Source organism: Pristis pectinata, chromosome 10 (genome assembly GCF_009764475.1).
Source record: "Pristis pectinata isolate sPriPec2 chromosome 10, sPriPec2.1.pri, whole genome shotgun sequence".
NCBI classification, from domain to species: domain Eukaryota; kingdom Metazoa; phylum Chordata; class Chondrichthyes; order Rhinopristiformes; family Pristidae; genus Pristis; species Pristis pectinata.
The window spans coordinates 99,429,821-99,448,057 of record NC_067414.1 but is presented as its reverse complement, the minus strand read 5'-3'; the positions used below and the strand labels follow the sequence as shown (position 1 = coordinate 99,448,057).

At 47.6% G+C, this 18,237-nt stretch overlaps 1 protein-coding gene across 4 annotated transcripts in view; it reads left to right on the top strand.

Moving 5' to 3' along the window:
• The window catches only part of LOC127574797 (phosphofurin acidic cluster sorting protein 1-like), a 186,382-nt gene that overhangs the window by 86,443 nt on the left and 81,702 nt on the right, over positions 1-18,237 (top strand). Inside the window, exon 1 of one of the 4 annotated variants that reach the window (XM_052024153.1) lies at positions 6,341-6,685. The exons of the other annotated variants lie outside the window; for them this stretch is intronic. Within the exon in view, the coding sequence (XP_051880113.1) occupies positions 6,555-6,685 (131 nt within the window). The 5' untranslated portion in view covers positions 6,341-6,554. Of the gene's footprint in view, positions 1-6,340; positions 6,686-18,237 lie in introns of those variants that run through there. 4 annotated transcript variants of the gene reach the window in all.

The window sequence follows — 18,237 nt, the reverse complement described above, 5'->3', positions numbered from 1 at the left end:
AGACCACAAACCATTTGACCCTTTTTATGAAGCAGGGCAAGGTGTAAGTCATAGGTATGGTGTGAGATTGTTGGGAATAAGACTATGCAGTTGTTTTAACTGCCTAGTTTCTAGGAGTTGCTGAGTGAACAGGAATACAATCTGTAGACCAAGAATTGTACCTCTGTGTGAACCAGTACTCAAACAAGTTCAGCTGTTGCACAATGTGAATGAAACCATCAATTGATTAAGCCACTTTGTGAAAGTGCTGTTAAAATGAAATTGACAGGAATCTGCAGGGATTCTTCTACTTGTTCACGTACCCCTCTCATTACATGAAAACCATCTCAGGGATTTATTCAGTTTTGTTTTGAAAGGTCAACTTTAATATTGCCCTGGAGATGTGACAGATCAAAGCCACTGATGTGGTCAGTTACAGGGAGTGCCCAGCTGTGAGTTCATTGCAAGTAACCGGACTAGCTGAGAAGTCACCCCAGGAAACCTGACCATCTGCTGAGGAAAATTACAAATTGAACATAGAACGTTACAGCACAGAACAGGCCCTTCAGCCCACAATGTTGTGCCGACATTTTATCCTGCTCTAATGTCTATCCAACCCTTCCCTCCCACATACCCCTCCATTGTTCTATCATTCATGTGGCTATCTAAGAGTCTCTTAAATGTCCAAATTGATGGCTGAATGCTGAGATATTTCCTTGGAAGTTTGGGAGGTCACTTCCATACAAATTAGTGTTGAAGTATGTCAGGGTAAGAATGGTAATTTTACAAAACCAACCATGGTGCTTTAGGTATAGGAGGTAACGTACTGCATCGAAGATTGCTGGCTAACAGGAATAAATTACTCTTTCTCTGCTTGGCAAGATGTAATGAGTGGCATACAACAGGGATTGGTGCAGGGCCTCAACTGTTTATAGTTTATGTAGCACCAAAGGCATGGTTGTTAAAATTGTTGATGACACAAAGATAACTAGGACAGTAAGTTGTGATGGGGACTGAGGGATGGCTGGTATTGTACCTTTATTAAAGAAGATCTGCAAGGAACTGCAGGCTGGTGAGCCTAACATCAGTGGTGGGAAAGTTACTGGAGGGGATTCTGAGAGACAGGATCTACCCGCATTTGGAAAGGCAAGGACTGATTAGGGACAGTCAGCATGGCTTTGTGTGTGGGAAATCGTGTCTCATGAATATGCTAGAATTTTTTGAAGAGGTGACCAAGAGCAATGACGAGGGCAGGGCAGTAGATGTTCTCTGCATGGAATTTAGCAAGGCCTGGAAGGTTAGATCACATGGGATCCAAGATGAGTTAGCCAATTGGATACAAAATTTGCTTGGTGGAAGGAGACAGAGGGCAGTAGTGGAGGGTTGTTATTCAGACTGGAGACCTGTGACCACGGTGTGTCACAGGGATCGGCGCTGGGTCCACAGTTGTCTGTCATTTATGTTAACGATTTGGATGACAATGTTGTTAATGTGGTCGGTAGGTTTGCAGATGATGCCAAAACTGGTGGTGTAGTGGACAGTGCAGAAGGTTGTCTAAGGTTACAACAGGATCTAGGTGAACTGGGAAAGTGGGCCAAGGAATGGCAGATGGAATTTAACTTGGACAAGGGTGAGGTGTTGCATTTTGGTCAGTTAAACCAGGGCAGGACTTGCACAGTGATTTGGCACGCTGGCCTTCATCGGTCAGGGCACTGAATACAGGAGATGTGACGTCATGCTGCAGCTGTACAAGTCGTTGGTGAGACCACACTTGGAGTCCTGTGTGCGGTTCTGGTCACCCAGCTATAGGATGTCCTGCAGCTGGAAAGGGTGCAGAACAGATTCATGAGGATGTGACTGGGACTGGAGGGCTTGGGTTATAAGAAGAGACTGGATAGGCTGGGACTTTTCCCCCGGAACATAGGAGGCTGAGGGGTGACCTTATGGAGAAATATAAAATCATGAGGGGTGGAGATAAGGCAGACGGTCACAGTCCTCTCCCCAGGGTAGGGGAGTCTAAAACCAGAGCACATGGGTTTAAGGTGAGAGGGGAAGGATTTAAAGGGGGTCTGAGGGGCAGGTTTTTCACACAGAGGGCAGTGGGTATATGGAAGGAACTGCCAGAGGAAGTGGTAGAGGCGGGTACAATTACACTGTTTAAGAGACATTAGGACAGGTACGTGGGTAGAAAAGCTTTCGAGGAGTATGGGCCAAATGCAGGCGTGGACAACCTTGACAACCGTCCTCACTATCCACAACTCTGCCAACTTTCATGCCATCTGCAACTCACCTACATTTTTGTCCAAATCATTTATATACATCACAAAGAACAGTAGTCTCACCACCGATCCGTACCGAAAACCACTCTTCACAGATCTCCAGTCAGAATGAAACCCCTCCACCATGACACTCTATCTTCTACGGCCAAGCCAATTTTGAATCCAGGGAGACTGGATTCAGATGATTTGGAGGAAAATTTAGGTGAGCTGATGAGTAAGTTTGCACACAACATGACAATTGGAGGAGTTGTGGACGGGGAGAAAGGTTGTCAAAGGATTCAGCAGGATGTAGATCGGTTGGAAATATAGGCAGAGAAATGGCAGATGGAGTTTAATCCGGACAAGTGTGAGGTGTTGGGACGTCAAATGTAAGAGGAAATTATACAGTAAATGGCAGGATCCTTAGGAGCACTGATGTACAGAGGGGTCTTGGGGTGCAAGTCCATAGCTCCCTGAAAGTGGCAACACAAGTAGATAGGGTGGTAAAGAAGGTGTACAGTTGGCTTCATCAATTAAGTGCTGAGTACAGAACTCAGGAAGTCACGTTGCAGCTGTATAAAACTTTGGTTGGGCCAAGTTGGAGCATTGTGTGCAGTTCTGTTTGTCGCCTCACAGGAAGGATGTGGATGCTATGGATATGGCATAGAAGAGGTTCACCAGGATGCTGCCTGGATGAGAGAGTATTAGCTATAAGGAGAGGTTGGTCAAACTTGGGTTGTTCTCTCTGAAGCAGCGGAGGTTGAGGGGCAACCTGCTACAAGTTTATAAAATTATGAGAGGCATAGACAGGGTCGACAGAGTCTTTCTCCCAGGGTAGAAATGTCAAACACTAGAGTGCACAGCTTTAAGGTGAGGGGGGAAGGTTTAGAGGAGATGTGCGGGGCAGGGTTTTTATACAGAGAGTGGTGGGTGCCTGGAAGATGCTGCCAGAGGAAGTGTTGGAAGCAGATACGACAGTGATGTTTTTGAGACATTCAGACAGACGTGAACATGCAGGGGGAGGGATCTGGATCTTATGCAGGCAGATGGGATAAGTGTAAATTGGCATCATGGTTGGTGCAGACATCGTGTGCTACACTGTTCTACGTTCATCCCCAACTGCTGTCATTTTGGCTACGTTCCAGATCTAAGCTTAAACGTCAGTGATCTTGATTCTGAAACACAAGGGAATTCATTTATTTATGTGTTCGTGGGATCAGAATGGTCTGAACTGCCCCAGAAATGAAGAGGCAGTTAAGAGTTACCCACATTGATGGGCTTGCAGCCGCATGTAGACCAGACCGGGTAAGGTCAGGAGGAGTAGGGGGTACAGAAGCCTGAAGTTCCACGCCACCGGGTTCAGGAACAGTGACTTCCCTTCAACCATTCAGTTCTTGAACCAACCGGCACCACCCTACTCAGTATACCTCAGTACAGCAACATTATGACCACTTTGCACTACAATGGACCTTGTTTTCTTTTTCCTTGTTCTAATTGTGTTCTTTCTTGTATAATTTTGCAGAACGTTTTGTTAATTTATATTTTTCTTGTGAATGTTGTGTCTCTGATGCTTTGCACCTGCGATGCTGCTACAAGTAAGTTTTTCATTGCATCTGTGCACACATGTCCTCGTGCATGTGACAAGAAACACGATTTTGACACGTTCCTCCAGCAGTTTGTTTTGTGCTCCAGTTAGTAATCTAGAACTCTGGCTGCCAGTCCAGTGGGTTAATCAGCATCCCACTGTACCCCTCAATGCACTGGTAAACATCATTCCTTGCATGCCAGCTTCAGATGCCTGGCTGTACTCTGTTATCATTTTACCATAAACTTGGCTTTGGTTACTTATTGGGAAAAGCAGATGAAGCAATGATATAAGAATCAAAACCTGTTCTATTCCTTATGCAGAGGCTCCTGCAGAAATCTGGGCAATGTTTCTTTCTACGTCCGAATAGTTGGCTTGAAATCCATGCAAAGTGACAGCCACATTCCCTGCAACAGTGACGACATTTTAAAACCACCTCATTGACAGTGGGATGTTCCAAGATCATGAAGGATCCTACACAGGGCAGTTTGGTGGGAGTGTGTAATGGGAGGCGGAGAATTGGCTGTCTGATTTTTTTTTGTCATTTACTTTGCTTACAAAGAATGTAGGTGGGCTGTTGATTTTCTGTCTAATTGCTTGTTTTATGTGATCCATTTTCACACAGGTGGTACATATGGCTTGGTTTTCCATCTAAAACTAGTGCCTTAGCATGGAAGTACATGCCTCTGGTACTGGGGTGGGTGGGAGCTGCTTGGGTCGGCACTTTCTGCCAAATTAAACTCTCCTCCGATGCGATTTTAAAGTGTTCTGTGAAGATTATAATAATAGATTCTCAGCACAAAAGGAGGCCATCAAACCTGTGACAGCTCTCACTGCTGTCCAATCTGGCTTGGCATGCCAGCTATTTCCCCCAACCCTGTGGATTAATAATTCTTCAAGTACGTGTTCCATTGGCTTCTGAAAATTATTTTGAAAGCAATTCCATGATCCTTACAGATGGTATGTTTCAGATCTCGACATGCTTGTGTGTTTGTGAAAAAACTGAATTCCCCTCTGCGTTCTGTGCTGGTTTTCAATTTAGTTGCTGGTTACTGATGCATTTGCCCGAGGTAACAGCTTCACCCAGGTCGCTCTATCAAATCCCCTTTCGGACGCCTTTAATAAATCTTCCCTCAACCCGCTCTGCTCTGAGAAGAACAATCAGTCTCTCCTGTCTCTCTGTATCTTGGTAAATTGGCTTGTACCCTTTCAAAGGCTTTGACCTCCTTCCTATCACGTAGTGCCTAGAATAATTCAAAGGAAGCATTCTCAGGCCTTAGGGCGAGGAACCGGGAGGCAGATTATCGGATAGTCCTTCAGAGAGCTGGCCAGGTGGCTGCCTTCTGTGCTGTAAGATTGTAAATGGCATTGCCAACATGGGTAAACTATACCAGTGCGTATGGGCATGCAATTTTCATGCTGTCTGAACAGTCTCAGAGGTGTGAGCTTCTTGTTGAGATATAAACCCCAGGGGTCCTTCCACTCTCCCAGGTTGCATGTAAAAGGTCTTCTCTTGAAGAAGGTTGGGAACAGTCTTTCATGGATAATATTCATACTTCAGTTGACATCACTGAAGTAGATAACTTGGACATCACCACACTGCTGTTCATGAAAGCTTTCAGCATTCAAATTTGCTGCTGTGTTTTCTATGTTATGATGGTAATTATACTTCAGGAGCTCTCCATTTGCTGTAAATGCCAAGGGGTGATACGAGGTTGTGAAAGGTACAATATAAACCATCGGGGAGGAGGTACAGGAGCCTGAAGCCCCACACTCAACGTTTCAGCAACAGCTTCTTCCCCTCCGCCGTCAGATCTCTGAACGGTCCGTGAACACTCCCTCGTTATTCCTCTTTTGCACTATTTATTTATTTTTGTAACTTCTAGTAATTTTTTATGTCTTGCACAAAACAACAAATTTCATGACATATGTCAGTGATAATAAACCTGATCCTGGTGAGAAGGATTGAGAGGAGCTCAGCCACAATACGCAGTTTTGCAGCTGGTTCAGATGACCACATGCATGCCATCACATACCAGGCAGTCAAATTCCAGGATGCTCCACAGTCCCTGCCGACTGAAGGAATGAAAAGACTTTGTAAGGAGAAGAAAGGTCCTGTGTTGTGGTTGAAACTGCTTCCTGCATTTTTCACTTCCATTGTGCTTCTGGCTGGATGGAATCCACATTGCAATTTAGGTGGCATCTCCCTGCCTGAGGAGCACGCCACGTGGCAGACAGCAGGGAGACCCCTCTGTCATTACAGCAGACAAATTTGTTTCCTTTCTTGAAGATATTTACAATTATAGTGTCTCTGGGGTCTTCTGGTATGTCCTCCTCATCCAGAAATGGGAGATGAGATTGTTAGTTTATGACTGAAGTTCTTCTTCTCTGTCAAGTTTTAGAACTTCAGTGGGGATCAGGTTCCTGGGCGTCACTGTCACGGAGGACCTATCCTGGGCCCAGCACACAAATGCAACCATGAAGAAGTCACGCCAGAGTCTCTACTTTCTCAGAAGTTTAAGGAGATTGGGCAGGTCATCGTAGACTCTGACAGACTTCTACAGATGTACAGTGGGAGGCATTCTGACAGGTTGCATCACCGCCTGTGCGGAAGCTCCAATGCACAGCAACGCAAGAGGCTACAGAGAGGTGCGGACTCAGCCAGCTCCATCACGGGTACAGCTCTTCCCACCATCAAGGACATCTACAAGAGGTGACGTCTCAGGAAGACAATGTCCGCCATCAGGGACCCCCACCATCCGTGCCGTGCCCTCTTCTCGATGCTGCCATCAGGCCGGAGGTACAGGAGCCTGAAGACCCACATCTCACGGTTCAACAACAGCTTCTTCCCCACTGCCATCAGGTTCTTGAACCCACCTGAAAAACCCTAATTCTACCTTGGACTATATTTCTCTCAAATTGCATTAATGTTGTTATGTTTAGTTTTGTTTGTTCTGTCATATGTTACGTGTAGTTTATGTTATTTTTTAATGTAATTTAGAGTCACACAGTCACACAGCACGGAAACAGGCCCAACTTGTCCATGCCGACGGTGTTGCCCAGTGAGCTGGTCCCACCTGCCTGCATTTGGCCCACAGCCCTCTAAACCTCCCCTCTCCATGTACTTATCTAGATGGCTCTTAAATGTTGCTGATGTGTCTGCTTCAACCACTATTTCTGGCAGCTCATTCCAAATACGCGCCACCCTTTGCGTGAAGAAGCTGCCCCTGATATCTCTTTTAACTCTCTCACCTATGATCTCAGATCGAGTCCACAGCATTCTAAAGGGGGAGGGTGAGCAGCCAGAAGTCGTGGTACACATCGGTACCAATGATGGAGGTTGGAAAAATGATGAGGTCCTGAAAAGTGAATCTGGGGAACTAGGTAGGAAGCTGAAAAGCAGGACCTCAAGGGTAGTAATCTCTGGATTGCTGCCTGTGCCACACGCCAGTGAGGGTAAGAATAGGTTGATTTAGCGGATGAATATGTGGCTGAGAAATTGGTGCAGGGGGCAGGGTTTCAGATTTGTCGATCATTGGGATCTCTTCTGGGGAAGGTATGACCTGTACAAAAGGGATGGGATACACCTGAACTGGAGGAGAACCAATCTTCTTGCAGGCAGGTTTTCTGGAGATGTTGTGGAGGGTTTATGCAGCGTGTAGAGAGACTGTGAGGAAGGGTATGCAGTTGATAGGGCAAAATTGCAGTCAGCTGGATGGGTTGAAGTGTTAATTTTAATGCTAGAAATATCAGGAACAAGGGTGATGAACTTAGAGCATGGGTCAATACATGGAACTACAATGTTGTGGCCATTACAGAGACTTGGCTGTCACAAGGGCAGGAATGGCTGCTGGGTGTTCCAGGGTTTAGATGTTTCAAAAGGGACAGGGAGGAAGGTAAAAGAGGTGGGGGAGTGGCTTTGCTAATCAGGGGTATTATCACAGCTGCAGAAAGGGAAGAGATCCTGGAGGGATTGTCCACTGAGTCAGTGTGGGTGGAGGTCAGAAACAGGAAGGGAGCAATCACTCTTTTAGGTGTATTCTATTGACCCCCCCCCCCCAATAGCAGCAGAGACACTGAGGAGCAGATCAGGAGGCAGATTTTGGAGAGGTGCAAAAATAACAGGTTGTTGTCATGGGTGATTTCAACTTCCCTAATATTGATTGGCACCTCCTTAGTGTAAAAGGTTTGGATGGGGTGGAATTTGTTCGGTGTGTCCAGGAAGGATTCCTAACACAATATGTAGACAGGCCGACTGGAGAAGAAGCCATTCTGGATGTGATACTAGGCAATGAACCTGGTCTGGTGTCAGATCACTGTGGCTGAGACTTTGGAGACAGGGACCAGAACTCCCTGACCCTTACCCTTGCCTTGGAGAGGGACAGGAGCAGACGGTATGGGGAAGTATTGAACTGGGGAGGGAGAAGTATGATGCTACTAGGCAGGAACTTGGGAGTGGACATTGGGAGCAGATGTACTGGGGAAATGCACAATGGAAATGTGGAGGTTGTTTAGAGATCACTTGCATGGGGTTCAGGATAGGTTTGTCCCATTGAGGCAGGAAAAGGATGATAGGGTGAAGGAACCGTGGTTGACAAGAGATGTGGAATATCTAGTGAAGAGGAAGAAAGAAGCTTACTTAAGGTTCAGGAAGCAAGGATCAACGGGGCTCCAGAGAGTTACAAGGTAGCCAGGAAGGGCTTAAGAATGGACTTAGGAAAGCTAGAAGGGGGCGTGAGAAGGCCTTGGTGAGTAGCATTGAGGGAAACCTGAGGTGTTCTACTCGTATGTGAAGAACAGGAGAATGACTAGAGTGAGGGTAGGACTGATCAGGGATAGAGGAGGAAACGTGTGCCTGGAGTCGGAGGAGGTAGGGGAGGTCCTTAATGAATGCTTTGTTTCAGTATTCACCAGTGAGAGAGACCTTGACGTTTGTGAGGACAGCGTAAAACAGGCTGATAAGCTAGAACATGTCGATGTTCAGGAGGAGGATGTGCTGGAGCTTTTGAAAAACATCAGGATAGTTAAGTCCCTGGGGCCGGACAGGATATATCCCAGGATACTCGGTGGGGGGGTATGTGGGAGGAGAGGGTTAGATAGATCTCAGAGTAGGTTAAAAATTTGTGTGCCGAAGGGCCTGTTCTGTGATATAATGTTCCATGTTGTATGCCCTCTTGTTTTTAGCACCCCCTCCCTGGGTGAAAAACTATGTACTTTCACCCTGTCTGTGCCCCTTATGATCAGAATCAGATTTGTTATCAGTCTTATATGATGTGAAATTTGTTGTTTTGCAGCAACAGTGCAGTGCAAAGGCAAAATTACTATAAATTACAAAAATAAATAAATATTGCAAAACAAAGGAATAATGAGGTAGTGTTCACGGGTTCATGGACCATTCAGAAATCTGATGGCGGAGGGGAAGAAGCTGTTCCTGAATCGTTGAGTGTGGGTCTTCAGGCTCCTGTACCTCCTCCCTGATGGCAGTAATGAGAAGAGGGCATGTCCAGGGTGATGAGGGTCCTTAGTGATAGATGCCATCTTCTTGAGCACCTGTTGTAGATGTCCTCGATGGTGGGCAGGGTTGTGCCCATGATGGAGCTGGCTGAGTCTACACCCCTCTGCAGCCTCTTGTGATCCTGTGCATTGGAGCCTCCATAGCAGGCGGTGATGCAACCAGTCCGATTGCTCTCCATCGTATATCTGTAGAAATTTGTAAGAGTCTTTGGTGACATACCGAATCTCCTCAAACTCCTGATGAAGTAGAGTCGCTGGTGTGCCTTCTTCATGATTGCATCAATGCGTTGTGCCCAGGATAGATCCTCTGAGATGTTGATGCCCAGGAACTTGAAGCTGCTCACCCTTTCTACCGCTGACCCCTCAACGAGGACTGGTGTGTGTTCTCCCGACTTTCCCCTCCTGAAGTCCACAATCAGTTCCTTGGTTTTGCTGACATTGAGTGCGAGGTTGTTGTTGCAACCAGCTGATCTCTCTCACTCCTGTACGCCTCCTCATCGCCATCTGAGATTCTGCTAACAACTGGTGTCATCAGCGAATTTATAGATGGTGTTTGAGGTGTGCTTAGCCACATAGTCATGAGTGTAGAGAGAGTAGAGTAGCGGGCTAAGCACGCATCCTTGAGGTGCGCCTGTGTTGATTGTCAGCGAGAAGGAGATGTTACTACTGATCCGCACTGACTGTGGTCTCCTGATAAGAAAATCGAAGATCCAGTTGCAGAGGGAGGTATAGAGGCCCAGGATTTGTAGCTTATTGATTAGTACTAAGGGGCTGATGGTGTTGAACGCTGAGCTGTAATCGATGAAGTGAGCCTAACGTATGTCTTGCAGTTGTCTAGGTGCTCCAAAGCAGAGTGGAGAGCCAGTGAGATTGCGTCCACTGTAGACCTGTTGTGGCGGTAGGCAAATTGCAGCGGGTCCAGGTCCTTGCTCAGGCAGGAGTTAATTCTAGCCATAACCAACCTCTTGAAGCACTTCATCACAGTAGATGTGAGTGCTACCGGGCGATAGTCTTTCAGGCAGCTCACTCTACTCTTCTTGGGCACTGGAATGATTGCTGCCCTTTTGAAGCAGGTGGGAACCACAGACTGTAGCAGTGAGAGATTGAAGATGTCCTTGAACACTCCAGCCATTTGGTCGGCACAGGTTTTCAGTACCTGGCCAGGTACACCATCAGGGCCTGACACCTTGCAAGGGTTCACCCTCTTGAAGGATGTCCAGACCTTGGCCTCTGAGACAGAATTACAGGGTGGTTGGATGCTGTGGCGATTTGCACAGGTGTAGTGTTATTCTCTGTTTCAAAGCATGCATAAAAAATGTTGAGCTCATTGGGGAGTGAAGCATCGCTGCCATTTATGCTGTTATGTTTTGCCTTGTAGGAAGTAATGGCATGTAAACCCTGCCACAGCTGTCGTGCATCCGATTGTGTCTCTAACTTCTCATGGAATTGCCTTTTTGCTCTCACGATGACTTTCTGTTTGGATCGCTGGTCTTGAAGGCCACAGACCTAGCCGGCAGCAGGCTGCGAATCTCCTAGTTTATCCAGGGCTTCTGGTTTGGGAAGACTTGTTATGTTCTCGAAGGCACACACTCATCCACACAGGTCTTGCTGAAGTTGGTGACATATTAATTCAGAAATCTCCTGCGTTCCAGGGAATAAAGTCCTAGTCTACGCAACCTCTCCTTGTAACTCAGGCTTCCAAGCCCAGGCAACATCCTGGTAAATCTTTCCTGCGCTCTTTCTATAATAGACTGACCAAAACTGTACACAGTGCCCCAAGTCTGATTTAACTGCAACATAATTCAGATTTCCAGGCAGAGTACATGTCCCTGTCTGTATCAGTGGTGCTGAGGTGGAGATGGCTGAGAGCTTCAAGTTCCTAGGTGTAAATATCACCAACAATTTGTCCTGGCCCAACCACATGGACACTATGACCAAGAAAGCACACGAACATTTCAACTTCCTCAGAAGGCTCAGGAAATTCTGCATTTCCCCAATGACCCTCACAAATTTTTACAGATGCACCATAGAAAGCGTCCTGTCTGGATGCGTCACAGCTTGGTATGGCAACTGCTCTGCCCGAGACCACAAGAAATTGCAGAGAATTGTGAACACAGCTCAGTCCATCATGAAAACCAGCCTCCCCTCCATTGACTCCATCTACACTTCCCGCTGCCTCGGTAAAGCAGCCGACATAATCAAGGACCCCTCCCACCCCCGTCATTCTCTCTTCTCCCCCCTCCCATCAGGCAGAAAGAAGATACAAAAGTTTGAAAACGTATCGCCAGGCTCAAGGACAGCTTCTATCCCACTGTTATAAGATACTGAACAGACCTCTTGTACAATAGGGATGAACTCTTGATTTCTCAATCTCCGTTGTCATGGCCCTTGCACCTTATTGCCTGCCTCCACTCCACTTTCTTTGGAACTGTAACACTTTATTCTGCATTGTGTTATTGCTTTTCTGGGACTGTTTTCCTCTGAGTGAAGGAGGCTGAAGGGTGGCCTGTTAGGGGTACATAAGACCATGAGGGGCGTGGATAAGGTGGACGGCCACAGTCTTTTTCCCAGGGTAGGGGAGTCTAAAATGAGAGGGCATGGGTTTAAGGTGAGAGGGAAAAGGTTTAAAGGAGACCTGAGGGGAAGATTTTCACACAGGTTGGTGGGTATGTGGAATGAACTGCCAGAGGAGGTGATAGAGATGGATACCATGACAATGTTTATAAGATATCTGGGCAGATGCATGGATAGGAAAGGATATCGGCACAACACCGTGGGCCGAAGGGCCTGTACTGTGCTGTAATGTTCTATGTTCAATGTACTTTTGTATGGAATAATCTGCCTGGATGGCACGCAAGCAAAAGCTTTTCACTATATCTCGGTACCTGTGACAATAATAAATCAATTGCCAATTTCAGAGCACATCAGGGGCAGTGATCATAATATGTGATATACAACAAGTATACGTCCCTTAAGGCACAACATGGAAATGGTCCAAGCATGGATTACAGGACGAGTTAACGATAGTATTAAATCTCAGGAAAAGGCTTTTATAGCTTTGCCTGAATGAGAAGCCAGCCTGAGGATTGGGAAAATGAGAGTAAACTGGCAAGAAACATCAAAACAAGCTCTTAAGAGTTTCTGGAGGTATGTGAAAAAGAAAAGGCCAGTGAGGGCAAATGTCAGTCCCTGAGAAACAAAGTCCACAGTGTTCAGAGACACAAGAGATTCTGCAGATGCTGGAATCTGGTAGCGTAACACTATTACAGTGCCAGCAACCTGGGTTCAATTCCGGCCACTGTCTGTAAGGAGTTTGTACGTTCTCCCCGTGACAGCGTGGGTTTCCTCCAGGTGCTCCGGTTTCCTCCCACATTCCAAAGACGTAGGGGTTAGGAAGTTGTAGGCATGCTATGTTGGCGCCGGAAGCTGGCGACACTTGTGGGCTGCCCCCAGAACACTCTACGCAAAAGATGCATTTCACCATGTGTTTCGATGTACATGTGTCTAATAAAGAGATCTTATCTAAAATGCTGGAGGAACTTAGCGGGTCAGGCAGCATCTGTGGAAGGAAATAAACAGTCGATGTTTCGGGCTGAGACCCTTCATCAGGACTGGAAAGGAAGAGGGCAGAAGCCAGAATAAGAAGGTGGGGGGAGGGAGAGGAGGAGGAGCACAGGCTGGCAGGTGAGTCCAGGTGAGGGGGTTAAGGTAGGAGGGTGGGGGTGGGGGAGGGGGGAGAAGTAAGAAGCTGAGAGGTGACATGTAGAAGAGGCAAAGGGCTGGAGGAGGAGGAATCCGGTAGGAGAGGGCAGTGGACCATGGAATAAAGGGAAGGAGGTGGGGAATAGATGGGCAGGTCAAGAGGGCGGGGGGAGGGGGGGCCACAGGAATGAGGGAAAACAAAGGAGAAAAAAAAGGGGCGGGAAGGGGAGGGGTTACCGGAAGTCAGAGAAATCGATGCTGAGGCCATCAGGTTGGAGACTCCCAAGGTGGAACATGAGGTGTTGGTCATCCGACCTGCGTCTGGCCTCAACGTGGCAGTAGAGGAGGCCGTGGACAGACATGTCAGTGTGGGAGTGGGATGTGGAATTGAAGTGGGTGCCCACCGGGAGGTCCCGGCTGTCGCGGCGGACGGAGTGAAGCTGCTGAACGAAGCGGTCACCCGATCTGCGTCGGGTCTCACCGACGTACAGGAGGCCGCACTGGATGCAATAAATGCACCCTCGGACTCACAGGTGAAGCGCTGCCTCAATTGGAAGGACTGTCTGGGGTCCTGAATGGTGGTGAGGGAGGAGGTGTAGCGATAGGTGTAGCACTTGGTGTGGTTGCAGGGATAAGTGCCGGGAGGGAGTCATCAGTGGGGAGGGATGAGTGGACAAGGGAGATGCAGAGAGAGTGATCCCTGTGGAAAGCTGTGGGAGGGGAGGGGGAGGGGAAGGGGAAGGGGAAGATGTGCCTGGTGGTGGGATCCTGTTGGAGGTGGCGGAAGTTGTGGAGAATGATGTGTTGGATGCGGAGGCTCGTGGGGTGATAGGCAAGGACAAGGGGAACCCTGTCCCTGTTCTGTCGGGGGGGGGCGGGGTAGGGTGAGGGCAGACGTGCGGGAAATGGAGGAGATACGGGTGAGGGCTGCATTGATGGTGGGGGAAGGGAAACCCCGGTTACTGAAGGAGGAGGACATCTCGGATGTCCTGGAGTGGAAAGTCTCATCATGGGAACGGATGAGGTGGAGGAACTGGGAGAAGGGGACGGCATCCTTGCAAATGGCTGCTTGGGAAGACGTGTAGTCGAGGTAACTGTGGGAGTCAGTGGCTTTGTAAAAGATGTCTGTGGTTAATCTGTCTCCGGAGATGGAGACCGGGAGGTCCAGAAAGGGGAGAGAGGTGTTGGAGACGGACCATGTAAATCTGAGGGCAGGGTGGAAGTTGGAGGCAAAGTTGATGAAATTGACGAGCTAACCTATGCTCCGTCCACCGTGACAGCCGGGACCTCCCGGTGGGCACACACTTCAATTCCACATCCCACTCCCACACTGACATGTCTGTCCATTGCCTCCTCTACTGCCACGTTGAGGCCAGATGCAGGTTGGAGGAACACCACCTCATATTCCGCCTTGGGAGTCTCCAGCCTGATGGCCTCAACATCGATTTCTCTAACTTCTGGTAACCCCTCCCCTCTTCCCATCCCCACTTTTTGTTCTCTCATTCCCTCATTCCTGTGGCCCCCTTCCCCCTTCTCTTTCCCCTTCTCCTGCCCTCATGACCTGCCCATCTATTCCCCACCCTCTTCCCTTTATTCCCTGGTCCAGTGCCCTCTCCTACCGGATTCCTTCTTCAGCCCTTTGCCTCTTCTACCCATCACCTCTCAGCTTCTTACTTCTCCCCCCTCCCTCACCCCCATCCCACCTACCTACCCCCTCTCACCTGGACTCACTTGTCAGCCTGTGCTCCTCCCCCTTCCCCCACCTTCTTATTCTGCCCTCTTCCTTTCCAGTCCTGATGAAGGGTCTCGGCCTGAAACATCGACTGTTTATTTCCTTCCATGGATGCTGCCTGACCTGCTGAGTTCCTCCAGCATTTTGTGTGTGAAAGTCCAGCGTTCATCAAGCAGCCCCTTAAATGCTTCTAAATCTATCTTCCTGAGACCTGGAAAAAGATGTTCAAAGCTGAAGCAGCTACTTTTTTGAGGTACTTGGCTTGTGAATGAGGATGCTTTTCTTCACTTTGGATCTGATAATTTGCAATGTAGTGGTGCAGAAAAGTGAGCATTTGTCAAATGGTGAGAGATTGGCCGGGTTTGATAGACGTAGAACATAGAACAGTACACCACAGGAACAGGCCCTTCGGCCCATGATGCTGTGCCAAACTAATTAAAACTAGAAATTAAATGCCTAGCTAATCCCTTCTGTCTACACAATGTCCACATCCCTCCGTTCTCTGCACATTCACGTGCCTGTCTAAGAGCCTCTTAAACACCACTATCGTATCTGCCTCCACCTCCACCCCTGGCAGCACATTCCAGGCTCCCACCACTCTCTGTGCAAAAAACTTGCCCCGCACATCTCCTTTGTACTTACCCCCTCTCATCTTAAATGCATGCCCTTTAGTATTAGATATTTTGACCCTGGGAAAAAGATACCAGCTGTCTACCCTATCTGTGCCTCTCATAATTTTTCAACCTCTATCAGGTCTCCCCTCAGCCTCCGCCGCTCCAGAGAAAACAACCCAAGTTTGTCCAACTCCTTATAGCTCATGCCCTCAAATCCAGACAGCATCCTGGTGAACCTCTTCTGCACCTTCTCCAAAGCCTCCACGTCCTTCCTATAATGGGGCGACCAGAATTGTATGCAGTGCTCTAGATACAGCCTAACCAGAGTTTTATAAAGCTGCAACATAACTTCCTGACTCTTGACTAATGAAGACAAGCATGCCATATGCCTTTTTTACCTCCCTATCAACCATGCAGCCGCTCTTCAGGAGCTATGGACCCCAAGATCCCTCTGTACATCAACACTGTTAAGGCTCCTGCTAATAACTGTGTCCTGTCCCTTTACATTTGATCACCCAAAGTGCAACACTTTGCATCTGCCATTTCTCCACCCATATCTGCAACTGATTTGTATCCTGCTGTATCCTTTGGCAATTTTCTACACTATCCACAACATCATTAATCTGTGTCGTCTGTGAACTTACTTATCCACCCATCCACATTTTCATCTAGGCCATATATATACTGCATGTCTGCATACACACACACACACACACACACACACATATATACACACACACACACACACACACACACACACACACACACACACACACACACACACACACACACACACAAACTGATCACCACTAATCATGAACCTCCAGCCTTTGATGTTCAAAGGGACCTGGGTGTGCTTGTACCCTGGTCGCTGAAGGCCAATGTGGAGGTGCAGAAATGATGAAGAGGGCAAATTGTATGTTAGCCTTGACTGGGGGGAGGATTTGAATAAAGGAGTAAGGAAGTCTTGTTGCCATAGTACAAGGCCTTGGTGAATTCACACCTGGAGTGCTGTGTCCGGTTTTGGTCTCCTTACCATGAAAGGACGTACGTGGGTTGACCACAGCGAAGATTCACTCGGCTGGTTCCAGGAATGGTCTGTTTGCCGTTTGAGGAGAGGTTGTCAGACTGGGACTGTATACTCTAGATTTTAGAAGAATGAGAGGAGAAAGTCATAGAGCTATACAGCAGAAGTCCCAGCCTATTCATCCACTCCTTATAACGCAAGCCCTCCAGTCCCAGTAAGATACTTGTAAATCTTTTTTTGCATCTGTACTCATTGAATGACATCCTTCCTATAGCAGGACCAGAATTGTACCCAGTGTTCCAAATACAGCCTTACCGATGTCTTGTACAGCTGTAACGTGACGTCCCAACTCCTGCACTCAATATTCTGACTGATGAAGGCCAGTGTGCCAAATGCCTTCTTCACCACCCTGTCGAGCTGTGCTGCCACTTTCAAATTATGTACCTGTACCACTAGATCCTTCTGTTCTGCAATTGAAACCAATATGTGAAGAACCTCAAGATGTTTTCCAATGTTTGCTGGTAACTTCCAACATCTTGCTAATATCACACACCGTTGTAGAAGTTAGTCAACAGAATGTGGTTTGCAATGCTGCTTGGAATATTTCACCTTTCCTACATTTGAAGTTATAGAACATAGTACAGCACAGTACAGGCCCTTCGGCCCACAATGTTGTGCCGACCTATGTAAACCTACCCCACGATCAATCTAACCCTTCCCTCCTACACAGCCCGTAAACCCTCCATTTTTCTTACATCCATTTGCGTATGTAGATGCAGATCAATTCGAAATCTACTGAATTCTTAAAGTGTCTGACAGGCTGGATGCAAGAAAGATGATTTTTTTCTGGCTGAGGAGTCCTTTAGGACTAAGAGGGTGGTGAACCAGTGGAATTCTCTACCATGGAGGGCGGTGGAGGCTTGGTCATTGACATTCAAGTCACAGACTGGCAGAGTTCGGGACGTTAAGGGAGTCACGGATGTGGGATAGTGCAGGAAAGTGGCACTGAGGTCAAAGATCAGCCTGATGCTCATGGCAGAACCAGCTCTAAGGGCTGGGTGGCCATCTCCTAATTCCTTAACTTCTTATGTATCACAGAGAAGGATTTTGTGACACGCCCCTTGTGGAAAGACTCCTGACATGTCATAGAGATATACAGCACGGAGACAGGCCCTTCGACCCATTTGATCCATGCTGACCAAGATGCCCCATCAAAGCTAGTCCCATTTGCCAGCATTTGGCCCACAATCTTCTAAACCTTTCCCATCCATGTACCTGTCCAAGTGTCTTTTAAATGTTGTTATTGTACCTGCCTCACCCACTTCCTCCAGCAGCTCACTCCATATAGATACCACCCTTTTTGTAAAAAAGTTGCCTGTTAAATCTCTCCCGTCACCTTAAACCTATGCCCTCGAATTTTTGATTCCCCAGCTCTGGGAAAAAGGCTGAGTGCATTCACCCTATCTATACCCCTCATGATTTTATACACCTCTATAAGATCACCCCTCCTGCACTCCAAGGAATAAAGTCCTAGCCCATCCAACCTCTCCCTGTAACTTAGTCCCTCAAGTCCTGGCAACATCCTCGTAAATCTTTTCTGCACCCTTTCCAGTTTAACCATGTCTTTCCTATAACAGGGTGACCAAACCTGAACAAAATGCTCCAAGTGCGGCCTCACCAGCGTCCTGTACAACTGCACCATGACCTCTGAACGTTTATACTCACTGCCCTGACTGATGAAGGCCAGTGTGCCAAAAGGCTTTGTCACCAGCCTGTCTACCTGTGATTCTACTTTCAGGGAACCGTGTACTTGTACTCCCAAGGTC